Raw genomic sequence first — 19,763 nt, 5'->3', positions numbered from 1 at the left:
TGCTTATGAATAATAGATTTGCTGCTTTTCTTCATTGAAAGAAAGCTATTTCATCACCAGATAGGGGTTCTCAGCTCTCACTGTGCATCAGTCCCTAGAGAACCTTTTTAAAAAATAGATTTTATTTTTTAGATGTCCTCCTGTTACAGAAGACATTTTCTGTTTTGTTTTTCTGTTTCACAGCAAAATTGAGCAGAATATACAGAGTTCCCTCATATATATACATATATACAATACAGCCTCCCCAGTATCAACATCCCATGCCAGACTGGACATTTGTTACAGTGCACCTACATTAACATATCATTATGACTAAAAGGCTATAGTTTACATTAAGGCTCATTCTTGATGCTGCACATTCTACAAGTTTGAACAAATGTATAAAGATATATATCCACCATTATAGTATCATACAGACTTTATTTATTACCCTAAAAATCCTTTGTGCTCAACTTATTAATGGCTCTTTCCCCAAATCCCTGACAACTATTGATCCTTTTACTGTTTCTATAGTTTTGTCTCTTTTTCCAGAATGTCATATAGTTGCAACCCTTTCACTTGGTAATATGCATTTAAGATTTCTCCAGGTCTTCTCATGGCTTAATAGCTCATTACTTTTTAATGCTGAATGACATTCTGTTATCTGGATCTACTAAAGTTTATTTATCCATTTAGATACTGAAAGCTATTTTGGTTGCTTCTAAGTTTGGGCATTATTGAAACTCCTATGCTGCCAGGTGAGGTAGTGCAGATCTCTGATTTCACAGCAACTCAGGAAGCTGACACAGAAGGATCACAAGGCCAGCCTGGGCAACTTTTGTAAGACCCAGTCTCAAAATAAAAAACAAAAATTTCTGGGGATGTATCTCAGTGGTAGAGTGCTTGCCTAGTACTTTCACTCTGTGAAAGGCCTTGAGTTTGATCCTAGTATTACAAAGAAGAAAGAAAGAAAGGAATAGAAACAGAAAGAAAGAGAATGAGAGAAAAGCAAAAAGATGCTACAACATTGTGTGCAGGTTTTTGTGTGAACACAAGTGTTCAATATGGAGATTTTTTTAAACCACAAACCCTGGGCCCCACCTCAAAGATTCTTTTGTAATTACTCAGGGGTGGGGTTCTGGCAGTATTTAAAGATCTCTCCAGGTGGCTCTAATGAGCAGCAGAGAGGAGAGCCGAAATCCTTCCCAATATCTTTCAAATGATAATGATAAGTTTAGAAATAATCACCTCTCATTTGTCTATATTCATGTCCTCTGGTTTCTCTAAGGAAACAAGTCTTAGACTTGGACTTTCTAGATTTATAAGAAATGGCAAACACCATCATTTAAAAAACATAGAGTCAGAGACTGGAGGATCATGAGTTCAAGGCCAGGCCCAAAGCAATTTAGCCGTACCCTGTCTCAAAATATAAGAAGGGCTGGTGGTATAAAGCACCATTGGGTTCAATCCCTGGTACCAATTCACCCCCCAAAAAAACCCAAAACCAAAAAACAAACAGAAAAAAAAAATAGTTACACCTATAACTCTAGCAACTTGGAAAGCTGAGGCAGGAGGATTAAGAGTTTGAGGCCAGCTTCAGCAATTTAGCAAGGCCCTAAGCAACTTAGTGAGACCCTGCCTTAAAATTAAAAAAATAAATAAATAGCCAGGTGCGGTGGCACATGCCTGTAATCCCAGTGATTTGAAAGACTGAGGCAGGAGGATTGTGAGTTCAAAGCCAGGATCAGCAACTGAGAGAGGGCTTGAGCAATTTAGCAAGACCCTGTCTCAAAATAAAATATGAAAAAGGGCTGGGGATGTGGCTCAGTAATAAAGCACCCCTGTGTTCAATCCATAGTTAAAAAAAAAAAAAAAAAAAAAGCTAACAAGCAAACAGACAAAAACTAGTTACAATGTTTTTTTTTTTTTTTTTTTTCAAAATACAAGAGTTTAAGGTTAGTAGAGTATCAAATCTCAACTGGCATAAGAGAAAATAGAAAAAAGAGATTATTTACCAGACTGAACTCCCTGTTCTGGTCTGATGTGGGAGAGTATGGAAAGCAAGGCATGTCCTTGGTTTACTGTCAAGGAGCAAAGGTGCTTAACTCTATTTGCAGAATTATCTTCTTTCTGCAGCAATTCCATTAAAGAGAATGTGGAACTGATTCGACTCAAGAAGCTCTTACATGAAAGGAACACCTCCCTGGCAGTGACAAAAGCACAATTAACTGAAGTTCAAGAGGTGAGTTGCTATCAACCACTGAGCTTTCATGGGGGGAAAATAGCAATTAGTTCAGAAATCGGTATTATTTTCTCCAATTTATATATCGGAGACCACAATTTAGGGAGACTAAGTTACTTGTTTAAGGTCACACAATTTAAAGGTGATATTCAAATGCTATCCTTTGTGACTCACACACAGTCCATCCTTTTCCCAGTATTTCCCATTATTTCTGTTAGAAGGCTTGGACCTTACCTGCTAAGGTGGAATTAAGCGGACTTAACATGTGTCAGGGTTAAAGTCCCAGCCAAAAATAACACCAAAATGTATTAAATTTGAGAGTCAAGAGCAGTCACAGGCATGGCGTGGTGGTGCACACCTATAATCCCAATGACTCTGAAGGCTGAGGCAGGAGGATTACTAGTTCAAGGCCAGTCTCAGCAATTTAGTGAGTCCCTGTCTCAGTACTGGGGTAGGGGGAAAAAAAAAAAAGCAGTCACAGGGAAGGAATAGAAGTCTGCTTTTCCTAAGCACTATGTGCTAGATTATGTGCCAGACAGCTCTGTCTCAGATACTTACAGTCATGATCTCATTTCATGCTGATAACAATGCCCCAGGTAAGTACATTTAGTGGACAAGGGAACTAACTGTACCCTCAAATACAATAAGCAACTTACTCAGGTTGTAAAATCAGTAAGAGGCAGAGCAGGATTTGAGTCAGGCTGGCACTAAATGGCAAAAATAAGGCATCAAAGATCTGAGGAATACTTCAGCAACATTCTTCTATTGACCGAATATGTATTGAATACTAGGACAAAGCATTGGGATACAACGACTACAACAATGAGTAGTAGTACAGCTCCTGCCTTTAAGGATCTTATAGAAGAACAGCTTATAAACAAGCACAATTATCTGTATTTAGGGTATGAGAGGGGATGTAAAGAGATTAGTCAGACCCACCAGAGGATGGGGTGCATGATCAGAAAGGACTCATAAAGAAATAGATTTGTGAGCTAAATGCTGAAAAATCATTAGCTTGGTAACAAGTGTGCAAGAGAGGAAAGAGCTTTATGGAGTAGGAGTAGAAGCCAAGGTATAAGGGTAGAAACATCAGGAACCAGGTCATGGAGTCCATAGTAGGAAGTTAGACTTTATCCTACAAACAGTGGGGAGCTGGAGTAGGGTTTAAGCAACTCAGTAATATGATCAGCTTTTTGGCAATGAGGATCGAACCCTGTGCCTCACACTTGCTAGGCAAGCGCTCTACCACCAAGCCACAACCCTAGCCCCTGATCGACATTTTTTCTCCCCCCAAAATCCCTTAGCCTTCTTAAAAAGGTCTGAAATATTTTGAAATGCATTTTAGTAAAGAGCGCCTTTACAAAGCTACCACTAAACACCCCAGTCTCTTTTTTTCTTTTTCTCCTTCAATGCAATGGAGAAATATTATGAATTTTTAAAAAAAATACCAAAATATAAAAATAGCCACTTACTGATACAACTTTAGATTATCTTCTTCCCATATTTTTACATCCTTTAAATGCTACCAAAATTAACTAGACTTGAAAAAAAAAAGGACATACATAATACTCTACAAAACATAGACCTTGTAAACATCCTGTAGCCTACCAGAGGTGATAGTGCATCCCTGTAATCCCAGCTTCTTGGGAGGCTGAAGAAGGAGGATCTTAAACTGGAGAGCAGGCTAGGCAACTTAGTAAGGTCCCATCTCAAAAAAAAAAAAAAAAAAGAAAGGAGTTGGGCACGGTGGTGCACGTCTGTAATCCCAGCGGCTAGGGAGGCCGAAGCAGGAGGATCACAAGTTCAAAGCCACCCTCAGTAAAAGCAAGGCGCTAAGCAACTCAGTGAGAACCTGTCTCTGAATAAAATACAACCTTCTTTTTTTTTTTGTATCAGGTATTGAACTCAGGGGCATTTGATCACTGAGCCACATAGTAACTGCTCAACTAATCACAATTGTTATTATTATTTTTTAAAAAATATTTTTTGGGCCTGGGGATGTGGCTCAAGCGGTAGCGCGCTCTGCTGGCATGCGTGCGGCCTGGGTTGGATCCTCAGCACCACATACAGACAAAGATGTTGTGTCTGCCAAATACTAAAAAATAAATATTAAAAAAAAATTTTTATTTGTTGATGGATCTTTATTTTATTTATGTATGTGGTGCCGAGAATCAAACCCAGAGCCCCACACATGCTAGGCAATTACAACTCCAGTCCCACAACTGTTATTATGATGAGTGTTTCTTTTCCCTTATATTGAAAAGAGACTGAAGCATACTGAGTAAAAAATAGCTTCTAGCTTGGGCTGGGGCCGTAGCTCAGTGGCAGAGTGCTTGTCTAGCATGTGTGAAGGACTGGGTTTGATCCCTAGTACCACATAAAAATAAACAAATAAAATAAAGATATTCTGTCCATCTACAACTACAAAAAAAAATAGTTCCCAGTTTAAGATTAAACTTTTTCTTGGATAATACACCAAAGACAATGCAAATGTAAATAAATGACATTTTTTCCTTTTCTGTTTGCAGTACTAGGGATTGAATCCAAGACCCCTCACATGCTGGGCAAGTGTTCTATCACTGATCTACAACTCAGCCCTTTTTTAAAAATTTTATTTTCAGACAGAGTCTTGCTAGTGTTCATGCTGGCCTTGAATTTGTGGTTCTTCTGCCCTAACCTTCTGAATAGTTGGGATTACAGGCATGATTGCATGCCTGGCCCCTTCATTTTTTTTTCTTTTTAAGGAATGGTATAATTGATTATATTCACAGACTTCCTGGCAAGATAGGGCAGGGGGAGGGCTGGGGATGTGGCTCAAGCGGTAGCATGCTAGCCTGGCGTGCGTGCGGCCGGGGTTTGATCCTCAGCACCACATACAAACAAAGATGTTGTGTCCACCGAAAACTAAAAAATAAATATTAAAAAAAAATTCTCTCTCTCTCTTTGAAAAAAAAAAAAAGATAGGGCAGGGGGAAAACAGCAACAATTAATAAGTAGGTACACAAATGGACTTCATTTATGGAATTTCTTAGAATATGTTTTAAGATAAATATTAAACATTTGAATTATAGATAAAATACCAAACTTATAAAATTAATATATCAAAAAAATTATTCATATTTCTTCTAGGCATATGAAACCTTGCTCTAAAAGATACTTAATAAAGATTTTTTGAATCTGTTTCTTAGTAATTAGAGTAGTCAAACCAAGTAACATAACACTAGAATTTAGTCAACTATATAACTATTATGATCATATAGTTTCTATTAAGACAAATAATGATAGTACTAGTATTTATGTACTGTTTTCATTAAAATTGAAATATGAGACCTGAGTTGAGAAATATTTTGAATGATATCTTTCAGCTTATTGTTAAGAGAATTATAGCATTTGCTCAAAAATTCTCAAGAGAGCTGGAGCACACCTGTAATCCCAGCAATTTGGGAGGCTGAGGCAGGAGGATTGCTAGTTCAAAAAAATAGCCTCAGGGCTGGGGATGTGGCTCAACTGGTAGCGTGCTCGCCTGGAGTGTGTGCGGCCCAGGTTCGATCCTCAGCACCACATACCAACAAAGATGTTGTGTCCGCCGAGAACTAAAAAATAAATATTAAAAAAAAAAAAAAACAAAAGCAAATATGATAAGCAAATTTAAAATATGGATGGAATCTGTCTTTAAAAAAAATAGCCTCAGTGAACTGGGGTTGTGGCTCAGTGGTAGAGCGCTTGCTTTGTATGTGTGGGGTACTGGGTTCAATCCTCAGCACCACATAAATAAATAAAATAAAGGTATTGTGTCCATCTACAACTAAAAAAATAAAAATAAAACATAAATAGCCTCAGCAACTTAGCAAGGCCCTGTCTCAAAATTATAAAAAATAAATAAAAGGGTTGGAGATGTATGTCAGTTGTTAAATGCCCCTGGGTTCAATCCCTGGTGCCAAAACAAAAACAAAACAAAATTCCCAAGAGTATTTTTTAGCATGCATGAGGTACTAAGATATAACAAAGATGTTACAGATATTCTCTGATGTTATTAGATATACAGCCCTATTCACCACTGTAAGTGGGGTGCCAATGAAGCTCAGTGAATATCCCTGACTAAGAATTATGAAGGCAAATTATGACTAAGCATGACCAGTCGAGCTGCACCTCACCAAGAGGAAGGAGTCCTCCAGAAAAATGCTCACAACTTCTAAAGCTAACATGTCATTTTCTTAGGTGCAAATGAATACATCATTATAAAAACTAATCAGATATTTTAGAAAGTTAAAGCAGCTTTGGAAAATAACACTTAATTTAGAACCAGGAGTTAATTTGAACCTTGGGGAAATTCAGGCTCCATTGACAAATTATAGTTGCTCAGAATGGAAAATCCTCCTTAAAGGGGAAACTGTACTTTCAGAGAAAGGCTATGGTGTGAAATGAGGTTAACTCACAGGGTAAAGGTAATATGCAACTCATTGAGGTCATTCTTTGGGACATCCACCTTGGAATACCAGTGCTACTGGGAGTGATATGATTATTCCCAGAGCAACTTTTCTTTGGCCCCAGAATCAAGGAATCCTGAGTGCAGCCCATGATGCCCTACTCAGCCAAGTGAATGAGCTCAGAGAAGAACTGAAGGAAGAAAGCAAGAAGGCTGTGAGCTTGAAGAGCCAACTAGAAGATGTGTCTATCTTGCAGACAACTCTGAAGGAGGTAAATAATAATTATAAGAAATTTTCATCCAATGTGCTACAATCCAATTTCAGAGAAATGTGTATCTTTGCAACATTGTGGTGTTTTTTTTTTTTTAAATGGAAACAATGAGGTTCTAAGTGGTTAAATCATTGATTTAAGATTACTGCATCATTAGAGGAAAACTGGGACTTATGCGGTCTGTTCTCCAAAGTCCTTGCTTTTCAATATTTTGCTGCTTCCCCAATAGTAGGAATCCAGACATCAGGAAAACTTCAGAGAATTATCATCAATTCCAATAAAAGTCTCTAGCCCACCATCCGTTCATTTTAATTTTTCTAGTCAATGGCTCCTCAATAGACAAGGGAGAGGAGCACAAAAAAGGTGTCATCCAAGCCTCATCCTGCAATGGGAAAGGGAAAACCTGTGCAGAGCAATGAAATTTACAGTTTTATCACAAGGACTTTTACATCATTCTTAGTTTCAGGAGAGAGTCGAAGATTTGGAGAAAGAACGAGAATTGCTGAATGACAGTTATGACAGACTCTTAGAAAAGTGAGTACCAAGTTTGGGTCTCAGGGCATTTTTTGCTGTAAAAAAGAAAGTCGTATAAAATGCCTCTCGAATTTTAAATATAATATCTAACATTGATAAATATATTGAGAAACTGGTATTCAATATTGTTAGAATATAAATTGAATATAAACTGACAGTCTTTTTCTTTTTTTTTTGGTATTGGGGATTGGACCAATGGGGGGCTTAACAACTGAGTCACATCCCCAGTCCATTTTATTTTTAATTTTGAGACAGGGTCTTGCTAAGTTGCTTAGGGCCTTGCTAAATTGCTGAGATTGGCTTTGAACTTGTGATACTCTTGACTTGGCCTCCCCAGCTGCTGGGATTACAGACATGCGCCTATTGCACCTGGTGACACAATCTTTTTGAAAGAGAATTATACACTATTTTTTTCTATTTTCACATTTTTTATTGATGCATTATAGTTGTACATAATGATGGGATTGTCGTTACATATTTGTACATGCATACAATATAACAATAAAATTTAGTGAATATCACTCCCTAGTACTTTCCCTTTCCCTCCTGTTCCTCACCTCTACTGACCTTTGATTTTCATGAGATCCCTGAATCCCTCACCTTTCTTTTTCTTTTTCTTTTCTAGCTTCCATATATGAGAGAAAACATATGATCCTTGACCTTCTCAGTTTGGTTTCTTTTTTTTTTTCTTTTGGTGCCAGGGTTTGAACCCAGCTGCGTTTAGCCGCTGAACCACATCCTCAGCCCTTATTTAGAAACAAGGTCTTGCCGAGTTGCTTAGTGCCTCACTAAATTGCCAAGGTTGGCTTTGAACTCCTCCTGCCTCAGCCTCTCTAGCTACTAGGATTATAGGCATGCACCACCGTGTCCTGACAGTTTGGCTTATTTTGTTTGACATAATGATCTCTAGTTCTATCTATTTTCCTGCAAATGACACAATTTCATTTTTCTTTAAGGCTGAATAAAATTACTTTGTGTATATATACCACATTTTCTTTGTCCATTCATCTTTTGATGGACACCTATGCTGGTTCCATAGCTTAGCTCTATAAACAGGGGTGTGCATGTATCACTGTAATATGATGACATTAATTCTTTAGGATAAACACCAAAGAACGCCATAGCTGGATCATATGGTGGTTTTGTTTTTTATCTTTTGAGGAACCTTCATACTGATTTCCTTAGTGCTTGTACTAATTTACAATCTCACCAACAGTGTAGTCTTCCTTTTTTTCCATATCCTCTCTATTATTTATTATTTGCTTTCTTGATGACTGCCATTCTGATGTGAGGTGAAATTTCAGTGTAGTTTTGATTTTCATTTCCACAATTGCCAATGATGTTGAACATTTTAAAATATATTTTTTTGGCCATTTGTATTTCTTCTTTTCAGAAATAGTAAATTCATTTGCCCATTTATTAGTTGGGTTATTTGATATTTTGGTGTTAAGTTTTTGAGTTCTTCATTTATTTGAGATATTAATCTTCTGTCAGAAGAGTAGCTAGCAAAGATTTTCTTCCATTCTGTAGGTTCTCTGTTCACATTTCTATTAAATGAATAATTCATTTAATTCATTCATAAAATGAATATTTATTTATTTATTTTTTTAGTTCTCGGCGGACACAACATCTTTGTTGGTATGTGGTGCTGAGGATCGAACCCCGGCCGCACGCATGCCAGGCGAGCGTGCTACCGCCTGAGCCACATCCCAGCCCCTAATTATTTCTTTTGATGTGCAGAAGTTTTTTAATTTGATGTCATCCCATTTATTAAATCTTGGCATTATTTTCTGAATTTTAACAATCCTATTGAGAAAGTTATTGCCTGTGCCTATATGCTGGAGTGTTGACCCTATGTTTTCTTCTAGGAGTTGCCTAGTTTATATTCTAATTCTTAGGTCTTTGATCCATTTTGAATTGATTTTTGTGTAAGATGAGAGATAAGGGTCCAGTTTCATTCTTCCACATAGGGATAACCCATTTTCTCAGCACTGTAAGAAGGCTTTCTTTTCTCCACTCTGTGTTTTTGACACCTTTGACAAGGATCAGAGGACTATATATCTGTGTCATCTATTCTGTGTCTTCTATTCCATGGTCTGCATGCCAGTACCATGCAGTTTTTGTTACTACAGCTCTGTAGTATAATTTGAAGTCTGGTGTTATGATGCTGACACTACATATTAAAATGTTAAATAGGGCTGGGTTGTAGCTCAGTAGTAGAGCATTTGCCCAGTATGTGTGAGGCACTGAGTTCAATCCTCAGTACCATGTAAAAATAAATACATAAAATAAAGGTATTGTGTCCATCTATAACTAAAAAATTTTTTTAAATGTATACCTTTTGTACCTGCAATTTCATTTTTTAGAATCAAAACTAATACAATCCTATTTTGTATATTCAAAAATATCTATATAATAAGAATGTTATTACTGCATAGTTAGTAGTGGTAAAAAAAGTCCTGAAAACCATCCAAATTTCCTTTGATAGGGAAAATAAATCATGTTGCATCCCCACAATGAAGTGCTATGAAGTTGTTCAAAATGAACAATTAGCCAAGAGTGGTAGTGCATGCTTGTAATCCTAGCAATTTGGGAGATTGAGGCAGGAAGCTTAAAAGTTTGAGGTCAGCCTCAGCAACTTAGCAAGACCCTACGCAACTTGATGAGGCTCTGCCTTAAAATAAAAAATAAAAAAAGGTCTGGGAATGTAGCTCAGGTAGACTGCTCCTGGGTTCAATCCCCAGTAAAAAAAAAAAAATAAATAAATAAATAAATAAATAAATAAAATTAAAATGAAGTAGATAAGTCTGGTGTGGTGGTGCACACCTGTAATTCTGGTGATTCAGGAGTCTGAGGTAGGAAGATCACAAATTCAAGGCCAGCCTCATTAACTTAGTCTGAATATTGAAAAAAAAGGGTGGGTACTGAGGATGTAGCTCTGGGATAGGGTACCTATAATCAATCCCCAGTACCATGAAAAAAGAAGAGGAAAAAGAAGAAAAAAGAAAGACGTAGATATATTGTTCAAAGGAAAAATAAGATGTGAAGGGATATGTTACCTCTAACCTAGTTTATATGTGTGTGTGTATCTATAATTTTTTTGTGGGGTGGGTACGGGGATTGAACCCAGGGGCACTCAACCACTGAACCACATCCCCAGCTCTATTTTGTATTTTATTTAGAGATAGGGTCTCACTGAGTTGCTTAGTGCCTTACTTTTGCTGAGGCTGGCTTTAAACTCGTGATTCTCCTGCCTCAGCCTCCCGAGCTGCTGAGATTACAAGCGTGGGCCACCACGCTTGGCCCATTATTTTAATTTTTCACAGTGAACATATATTCATGTATTAATTTTGTCATTAACCTGCCTAGAAGATTATAAAAATCAAAAGTACTGGGCTGGGATTGTGGCTCAGTGGTAGAGTGTTCGCCTAGCACGGGCGAGACCCGGGTTCGATCCTCAGCACCTCATAAAAATAAAGGCATTGTGTTGTATCCATCTACACCTAAAAAACAAATACTAAAAAAAATCAAAAGTGGGCTGGGGATGTGGCTCAAGTGGTAGCACACTTGCCTAGCATGTGTGAGGCACTGGGTTCGATTCTCAGCACCACATAAAAATGAAATAAAGATGTTGTGTCCACCTAAAACTAAAAAAAAAAAAAATGTTAAAAAAAAGAAAAGTACTTAAAAAAATCAAAAGTACCTTCTGACATAGTTAAAGACAGCAAGCAAGGGGAAGATTAGTGAAACAGCATGGGGTCTTACAGTAGTGTCCTGGGAACAACTGATGTTCAACTCAGCAAAATGAAGCAGTGTGGGGGTTATTCATTCTGAAGAACCTCTGTGGCAGATATTACTATTGGCTTCTTTCCCTCATCAGTCAGAATATTATCTTCTTGGGTCACCATATGGGTCAGGAAGTGCCAAGAAATCTTAATAATATCTTGAGCAAGTTATTTTCAGATGACATTTATTAAACCGATCAATAGGAAAAAGAAGCAGAAATAATTTATGTCAATGTCATTTCCTTTGTGTAAATGCTAAAGAACTGGCCATGTGTGTTTTATACTCAAAACAGTTGTGCCTGACAGCTAGACACTATGGAATGGAGGGTTCAGTTGTTGAAAAGTTTGGTTCCTGCCCTTCAATGTAGTAACTTGCATCTAGCTCCAAGGCAACTATTCCATTAACTAGCCATTGGCAAGGGTCTAGAGGAATGAGGTGAGAAGAGGAAGATTTTGTTTCTCCTTTCTAATCCAGCAGTCCTGAGCATATCTTGATACACAGTGCCCTGCTTAAAGAAAGTCACTGTGCTAGGCAATGCATATGACTTGGAGTGGTTGCTCAGTGAGACACTTGAGACCTAAACAGAAGTGATGCCAAGCAACTCCTCAGTGGAACCCAAAAGTTCCAAAGCAGTTGGTGAATGACAGTTACAAATAAAGTAGGGGCAGAACAAACATGTAGAGAAATGAATGATGAACTAGACCCAGGAGATGTCAAAACTGTGTAGTGAAGACATCATACCACGCACCTTTGAATATCCATCTGACAACTCCCTTCCCATTTTCAGCATGCTGGACAGCAGTAATCAGCCTCACTGGAGCAATGAGTTCCTGGGAGAACAGCTGAGGCAGCAAGTATGTCAGTTGCAGGATCAGCTGGATGCTGAGCTGGAGGAGAAGAAAAAGGTCTTAGATCAGCTGTCCAGTGAGAAAGGTAAATCAGGTCTGGGAGAGCTCTAAGTGTGGCACCCCCTACATTTGGTTCAGTAGAAGGGAACTTGGGCTTTCATTTCTTCTTGATCCTATTCTTTTGTGGATCATAGATGACTAGAATAAAAACACTGGATATCAGGTCAGATTTACTATCAGGAAGACATGACACCTACCTACCTCCTGTGTATACTTTTTCCTATGTAGTGTCTTTCTATTTGGGAGGATGCTGAATTTTAATTTGTTATTTTAAACATTCACTTTATTGATATAAAGGTATTAAAATGAATTTCTCTGTGTTTTGTCATTCTCATCAATCATTTAAGTGTGAGTAGGAGAATTCTTTTTTTTAAGCCCTAATATTTGAGATTGAGAAACAAATTACTAATTTTTATTACTACTAACATTTTACCTGCTATCTTAACTCTTGGATCACAGGCAATAATTATTTGGAATATTTTAAAACACTGTCAAAAAGATCTTTATCTTGCTGCTTCTTCCTATTCTGTACCTTACTGTGTATTCTTAACAATTTTGCATGTCATCTGATTCTATTGTATTCATAGGAGAGTGAAGGAAAAGAAATACAAATCAAGAATCAAAGAGGCAGAGGGTGTAGTGGCACATGCCTATAATTTCAACAGCTGAGGACGATGAGGCAGGAGGATCGCAAATCAAAGCCGGCCTCAGCAGTTTGGTGGCCCTAAGCAACTTGGCAAGACCCTGTCACAAAAAAAAAAAAAAAAAAAGGATTAGGGATGTATCTCAGGAGTGAAGCACCCTGAGTTTAGCCCCCAGACCAGAAAACAATCCTGTTTACTGAGTCAACAAAGTAAAATTCCTTTGTAGAAATAAGAGAATTATTTCTCTTAGGGCAAATTTATGAAATGAAATGAACGTTAGTGGGATCTGACTGATTATGATTACCAGTAACTTTCTGGATTATTTTTTCTCCAGCTCAAAACAAGGTTCTGAAGCTTGAAGTTACCAACATCCTTCAGAATCATAAACAGGAAGTAGAGATCCTTCAAATGACAGCCACAACACCTGAGTCTCCTGATGATCAATCTGAACCCGACACTCACCCAGATCTGTTCCTAGAGACAGCTCTGATAGCGGTAAGAACCTCTTTAAATGAATAAGTCCACTCTCCAGAGGGAACTCTGCAAATATCCCTAGGAAAGATGCAGGTGTTAAAATGCACTGAATATTTTGTCCTGACTGAGGACCATATTTGGAAGGATATATGAGAAGGCTAAGAGTAGAGAGGGCCTAATGAAATCTACCTGCTTTTTTCCATGCATCACAGCTCATAAAATGTAGAGTCTTTTTCAAATGAGGACTTGAATTGATCTGCTGAGAAGCAAATTGCCATTAGAGGCTGTATATCTTCCGGTGCTGCTGCTTCTGCAGACCATGAGGACTTGACAGGAGGTGCATTTGTGAAGTAGCACAAGTCCTTTTTTTCCACTGGAGTAAATTTTGTTGCTTGCATCTTACTACTAGCAACAACTGCTTTATGGAGAAGAGTTGTTACTCTACTTGTCATATTTATACTGCTTTTCACGAATGTCTTTCTCTCTGTAGCACGGGGAACCAGAAATACAAGAAGAAAAACAACTGACCCAGATGCTAAGTGAATTGCAAGTATTGCATTCAGAGACCACACTAGAACTAGAAAAGACCAGAGACATGCTCCTTCTGCAGCGAAAAATCAACGTGTGTTATCAGGTGCAAGGAAAAAATGGTGTGGGAAGGGATAGATAATTGGGCACATGGGAATTATAATACCACTCCCAAGACTGATAAGGAAGCAAGACCCAAGTTTCCAGAGCTAACACTAGGTGATACACTGTCCCATGCAAACCCAGAATGTGCTGTCCTTAGAAGAACTTAAGGACTCACACTTGCCCATGGCACCTTGGCATTAGAAGCCAGTAGATGGCTAATAAAACTGGCAAGTGTGAAGCTTCTGGTTTAATTATTTCCAGTCCTAGAGAAATACTAACCTATGACACCCTTAGCACAAGTAGTCCTAGAGGGGTCTGTGAGGAAGCTAGGCCTTTTTATAGTGGTTCACTCTTCCCTGTTATGGAGATAGCAGTCTTCTTTACTCAGCGAGTGCCACCTTTCTATCTGGGCTGTTGTGTTCTAGGCCACTGAGATGGGAAAGTTCAGACATTATTTTGTTTTAGGAGGAACTGGAAGCAATGATGACAAAAACTGACAGCGAAAGTAAAGATCACAAAGAAAAGCTGGAGAGGCTGAGTCAGCTCCTAGACGTCAAGAACAACCGTATCAGGCAGCTGGAAGGTATTTTGAGAAGCCATGGCCTTCCAATATCTGGCAAGTCCTAGTACTTTGTTCTCATCTTGGGCCGCCTCACCCAGCTAATGCCTGTATTCTCCTTTGTGTACCTCTGTGCAAGGCTGCCTCTTGTGTCCTTAAACTTAGCCCTCCTGTTCTTTATCCTGTCATCTTTGTGTCTTTAACATGTCATGAATATCTTCTTTCCTCCACTAATATCAGTATGTTTCTCTGATTTCTCTGGAGAGTTTTAACCAGGCTCAATAATTGTTTCCAGCGGGTTGATTATATTTCAAGAATGAGAGCATCACTATTGGCCCTAAGGATGGTAAATCAATCTATCCTTCTCTCCCTCCCCCCGCCCCTCTCTCTCTCTCCATTCAATATTCAACCAAAGCCTGCAGAGCTATTTTTATCAGGTAATACACCTTTATTATTCATCTCCTATTACTTCTTTATGATTTTCTCTAAAATCTTTGTTTCAATTCAAGGATGTCAACAGTCACAGGGCAGCTGTCACTTAATGCATTTCATATTGTGCTACATCCTATTTTTAGTATCATCACTGCTGGACAGTGTTTGCTCTTGGCCTTATATGTCAAGAAACTAAGTGGCTTTATTGTCATACTCAGTGATGAGAGGCTTGACTCACTAAATTCACCAGAGATCGATATTTAAATAAAAAAATAATCCACAATGGTGGTTGTTCCATTATTGCCATTAGAATATTTGGAAACACTGACCAGGGCATCCCTCTTTCTGGCAAGAGAATCAGTAATAAGCATATTACTTAGTAAGCATGGAAATAGAATAAAGGGAGATGAGTCATTCTGGGGCATGACTTATCTCTTTGAGAGTCAGTCCAATAAAATGTCCCTGTCATATTATAACAAAGAAAATACCCCCTTGGATTAAAATTCTCAAGTCTTTCAGATTCAGGGTTTTTCTCTTACGACCAAGCAGGATAAATACCCTGCTTATGAAGATTCATTTGCTTAAACTTACAGTTTTCTGATTACTGCTAAGGTTAAAGAGCTTTTCATATTTACCAGTTATTTGCCTTTTGAGAATTGCCAGTTCCTGGCCTTTGACCATTTCTTAGTAGTATCTTATTGCTTAGACTATTAGCCTTGTGTCATGTAATGCAAAGTTTTAAATATTTTGTATCTAATTATATTAACCTTATAAATTAAGAACACATTAATCAATTAGCTCATATCTGTACTGCATGTACATGCAATATCTGTACTTCATGTTTTAACATGAAGACATTCTAATGTATCCAGAACATTTTATTCTATTGATTTAACTCTTAAAATAGGACATTCACCATCAACAGGCTGTGATGACTCAAATACTCTCAATTTGAAGTAGACTATATATCTAAGTTTCTGATTGGTTGGGCATGAGAAGTAATGTCCAGATTGGGTGCTGACTACATATCTTTGCAACCCACTACCAACATTTCAACCCACTTCCAGTAAGTCTCCTCTTCCACTTTTTACTCCATTATCCTCTGAATTGAAGTGATTTTTTTTCCCCTCTGTAATTAAACCAGCCTCTTTTTTGGGGAGAAAGGGTTTCTGGGGATTTAACCAAGTGGGGCTTTTACCACCAAGACTGCACCCCAAGCACTTTTTTTTTTTTTTTTTTGCTACAAGGCCTCACTAAGTTGCTTAAAGCCTCACTAAATTGCTGAAACTGTCCTTGAATTCCCAATCCTCTTGCCTTAGCCTTCTGAGCCACTGGGATTATAAGTGTGCATCACTGCAGCTGGTGATTAAACCAGTTTCAGAACAGAATAAAAACTCTTTCAACTGATCTGGCTGAAAAAGGGAAGCATTTCTTGGCCGGGCCCAATGTGGTATAATAGACATCATGTCTGTAACTTGTTAATCTCTCTTGGCCAACACACAGAAATTTTAGAAATTTCGCATTTTGTGTTACTAGTGCGTCTCTTTTATAATTACTGGTTAATTCATTTGACTTTGTTGTAAACCAAAACAATATCCTCTGTATGATGAAATGTGCTTCCTGAGTTGCATTTATTTTCCAGCCACTCATTCAGTATTTTCTCTCTGAAGAAGTATTGACTATTTGGTCATCATAATTCAAAGCTCTTGGTAGTCTTTCTTTTGCTCTTTCCTTTGAATCATGAGGTTTCTTGAAATCATCTCAACATGGACTTCCACCATGTTTTTATTCTCCTTCTCTGTATCTTTCTGTAGGCTAAGGAAGAGCTCCCTACCATTTAATGGATAGGCAGTTTTCTTTCTCCTCTAGAACAACTCAAAGATGTTGCTTATGGCACTCGACAGTTGTCATTGTGTCTGGAATCACGGTCAGCCCATGGAGCGGAGGATGAAGTGGACATTTCTTTGCTGCATTGGAGTGAAAATCTTTTTGAACTGCATATCCACCAGGCCTTCTTGACACCTGCTGCCCTGACTCAGGCTGGAGACATCCAACCTACCACTTTCTGCACCTATTCCTTCTATGATTTTGAAACCCACAGTACCCCATTATCTGTGGGACCACAGCCCCTTTATGACTTTACATCCCAGTATGTGGTGGACATAGGTTCCCTTTTCTTGCACTACCTTCAAGTGGCTTCAGCCCGGGTTGATCTACATCAGGCTGTGGGCAGTGAGCACCATACTCTTGCGACTGGACAGATTTGCTTTGACAAAGTGCTAGAGACTGTGGAGAAAGTCCATGGCTCAGCTGTACTTACTGGTAAGTGCTATCAGCTTCCTACAGCTCCTAGGACCAATGCAGAATCTCCCAAAGCCCATAGTTTCTTTTCCAGTGGTTTCCTTTTTTCATTCTCTGTCTTTATTCCCAATCCTTGCCACACCATCTGTATTCTCCATACCTTTCATACTTTCCGCTACCCAGGAGCTGCTGGAGAAGACTGCGGGGTGCTAGAGTACTGGATGAGGCTACGCTTGCCCCTAAGATCCAACCTATGGGCATGCAATAAACAAAAGAAAGCCCAGGCCTACCTGTCAGCCAATGTGCTTGATGCCTGGAAGGCTCAGGAGGATGAGGTGAGAAAAAAGATGTGCCCAAGCAACTCCAAGGAGCCTCAACCAAACAGCTCATGAGAACAGTTCAGTCTTCACTCTCAAAGAATATTTGTTGAATGTGAATGAAAGAAAAAAGCAGCCACACCAAAACTAGTTCAGATCCTTCCCTTGGTCAAACTTGAGTTTCGAATGAAATCATGCCCTAGGAGCTAGTGACCACAAGATAGCTTCTCTATCACTAAGATAGGGCCTGAGGACTGGCATCTCCCCCTGGATAACTGCCAGAGCCGGTGGGCATGCAGGTGAAGGGCATTAGGTTTGTGACCCAGTCAGGATAGCAGCTCTCTAGATTGTAGCTCTTCCTCACCATGGGTTGGGCCTTACCTATGATACTCTCAGGCTGCCCTCTTCCTCAATCCAAGACCAACATCTTTCCAGTCCAGATCAGAAGCCTTGAAACATCAGAATGAGCTGCGGATCGAAATCACCAGGTGCCGTGGTCTCCGGAATCGAAGGCTGGGAACTCAACCCAGTCCCTATGCCATGTACCGCTTCTTCACCTTTTCTGACCATGACACTGCCATCATTCCAGCCAGTAATGATCCCTACTTTGGAGACCAGGCTCGATTCCCAGTGCTTGTGACCTCTGACCTGGATGAGTATCTGAGGCGGGAGGCCCTGTCCATATATGTTTTCGATGATGAAGACTCAGAGCCTGGCTCCTACCTTGGCAGAGTCCAAGTGCCCTTGCTGTCTCTTGCACAGAACAAATCTATTAAAGGTGGGAGTTCCAGGTTGTTACATCTTTACACCCTCCCTCCCCAGTGTTGCCTCCTTGTTCTACTATTCTTTGATCACTTGCTTGGAACAGTCTTTCAAACAAGCTGCTGAAGACTTTAGAATATTGTCAAGAGCAACAGGGCAGAAGACTTAGAGCCTCACTGCTTGTGTGGAAACATGGGCTTCCATTCCTATTCAACAAAAAAAATCAGGATTTCCAAGGGGCTTGACCCCCAACCTGAAATTCATACCTGTGTCTCTGGAAAACTTTTTCAAAGTCTGCAGTGCTTCCTAGTACTTGTCTTTACCTGAGGCTTGTTTCTTAGTGCATGACTAGATCTGATAGTAATTTAACACTCCCCTGTGATTGTCTTAACTTGTTTTAAATGTTACATATAAATCAGACTTCCAAGCCAGACCATGACAAAGACAAATTTTTGGGATATGAAGCTGAGCTTCATACTATCTTACTTTATTTTCATCCCCAGAATTGTAGGGTGTACCTAGGAGGGGTCAGCTGTCTGACTACAGTCCTAAGAGAAGTAGAGGTATCTGTGCTCTCGTTAGGAATAGTGGATAGGTACAGCCAATACTAACCATCTTTTTCTGGAAGTGTGTGAGGCCTCTTTCCTTCTAATACCACAACCACTTAAAAAAAAAAAACTGACACTTTTGCCCCAGCTCACCCAAAAGGAGAGGTCATATGACCCCTCTGTTAATCAGTGTTACAAATCAGAAGTCGAGCATTTAGGAAAGAGCCATTTTGCTAAAGTGTTCTTGGGGCCACCTGAATGTAGGTGATTGCTTTCTTGGAATAGTTCAGTAAGAATTTAATGATAGTTATGATAATGTAATCTTTTTTATGGACTAGATGACTGATATGACAAGCAAGCTGTTATTTCTCTTTCTACATCTTTTGACTCTGTTCCTGAAATCTGAGATACCCATCTTTCCCTTGGATCATCTAACTGCCCTGCTGTTTTGTTACTTCTGAGTGCATCCTTGTCATGATTATTTGATGGATGTTAATTAATTTCTAACAAAATGTGATGAAATGTAAGAAATGGGGGGATAGATAAGATGCTGATAAATGTTCATTGCCTACTTCATGTGTTTAGGTATTATTAAAGTTTCTGTGTTTCTCAGGTGATTTTAACCTCACTGACCCTACAGAGGAACCAAATGGTTCTGTTCAAGTACAACTGGATTGGAAGGCTTGCTATGTACCACCCGAGAACTTCCTGAAACCAGAGGCTCAGACTGAGGAAAATGACACCAAGGAAAGTCTAGAGATATTATTTTCAGAGGAAAGGGCTTATTTTCTTCCCCAGGTAGCTCTCCCAACTCCTGAGGCAGCAGATTTCTGCCATTTCTATGGAGCAGAGTTGAAGGGAGCACTATTAAAATTTGCATAAAAATTTTTCTTTTGTGAATGTCATGACTAATGCAAATTTAATCTGGACACAATTTTTTTTTTTT

The 19,763-nt window shown here is 38.9% G+C and overlaps 1 protein-coding gene across 29 annotated transcripts in view; it reads left to right on the top strand.

The window, feature by feature from the left end:
* Positions 1-19,763, top strand: part of Rpgrip1 (RPGR interacting protein 1) — a 70,976-nt gene that overhangs the window by 20,478 nt on the left and 30,735 nt on the right. For 23 of the 29 annotated variants that reach the window (XM_078050373.1, XM_078050371.1, XM_078050368.1 and 20 more), the window contains 10 exons: positions 2,116-2,221; positions 6,773-6,919; positions 7,380-7,453; positions 12,027-12,172; positions 13,126-13,286; positions 13,756-13,899; positions 14,364-14,514; positions 16,759-17,525; positions 17,943-18,285; positions 19,431-19,566. In XM_078050373.1, coding sequence (XP_077906499.1) covers positions 2,116-2,221; positions 6,773-6,919; positions 7,380-7,453; positions 12,027-12,172; positions 13,126-13,286; positions 13,756-13,899; positions 14,364-14,514; positions 16,759-17,525; positions 17,943-18,285; positions 19,431-19,566 — 2,175 coding nt within the window. Of the gene's footprint in view, positions 1-2,115; positions 2,222-6,772; positions 6,920-7,379; positions 7,454-11,934; positions 12,173-13,125; positions 13,287-13,755; positions 13,900-14,363; positions 14,515-16,758; positions 17,526-17,942; positions 18,286-19,430; positions 19,616-19,763 lie in introns of those variants that run through there. The other 6 variants (XM_078050390.1, XM_078050389.1, XM_078050383.1 and 3 more) reach the window with 5 other exon arrangements.

The sequence above is a fragment of the Ictidomys tridecemlineatus genome, chromosome 5 (assembly GCF_052094955.1).
Source record: "Ictidomys tridecemlineatus isolate mIctTri1 chromosome 5, mIctTri1.hap1, whole genome shotgun sequence".
In the NCBI taxonomy this organism is placed as follows: domain Eukaryota; kingdom Metazoa; phylum Chordata; class Mammalia; order Rodentia; family Sciuridae; genus Ictidomys; species Ictidomys tridecemlineatus.
Note: the sequence above shows the minus strand (reverse complement) of the source record. Positions and strands in the feature narration are given on the sequence as shown.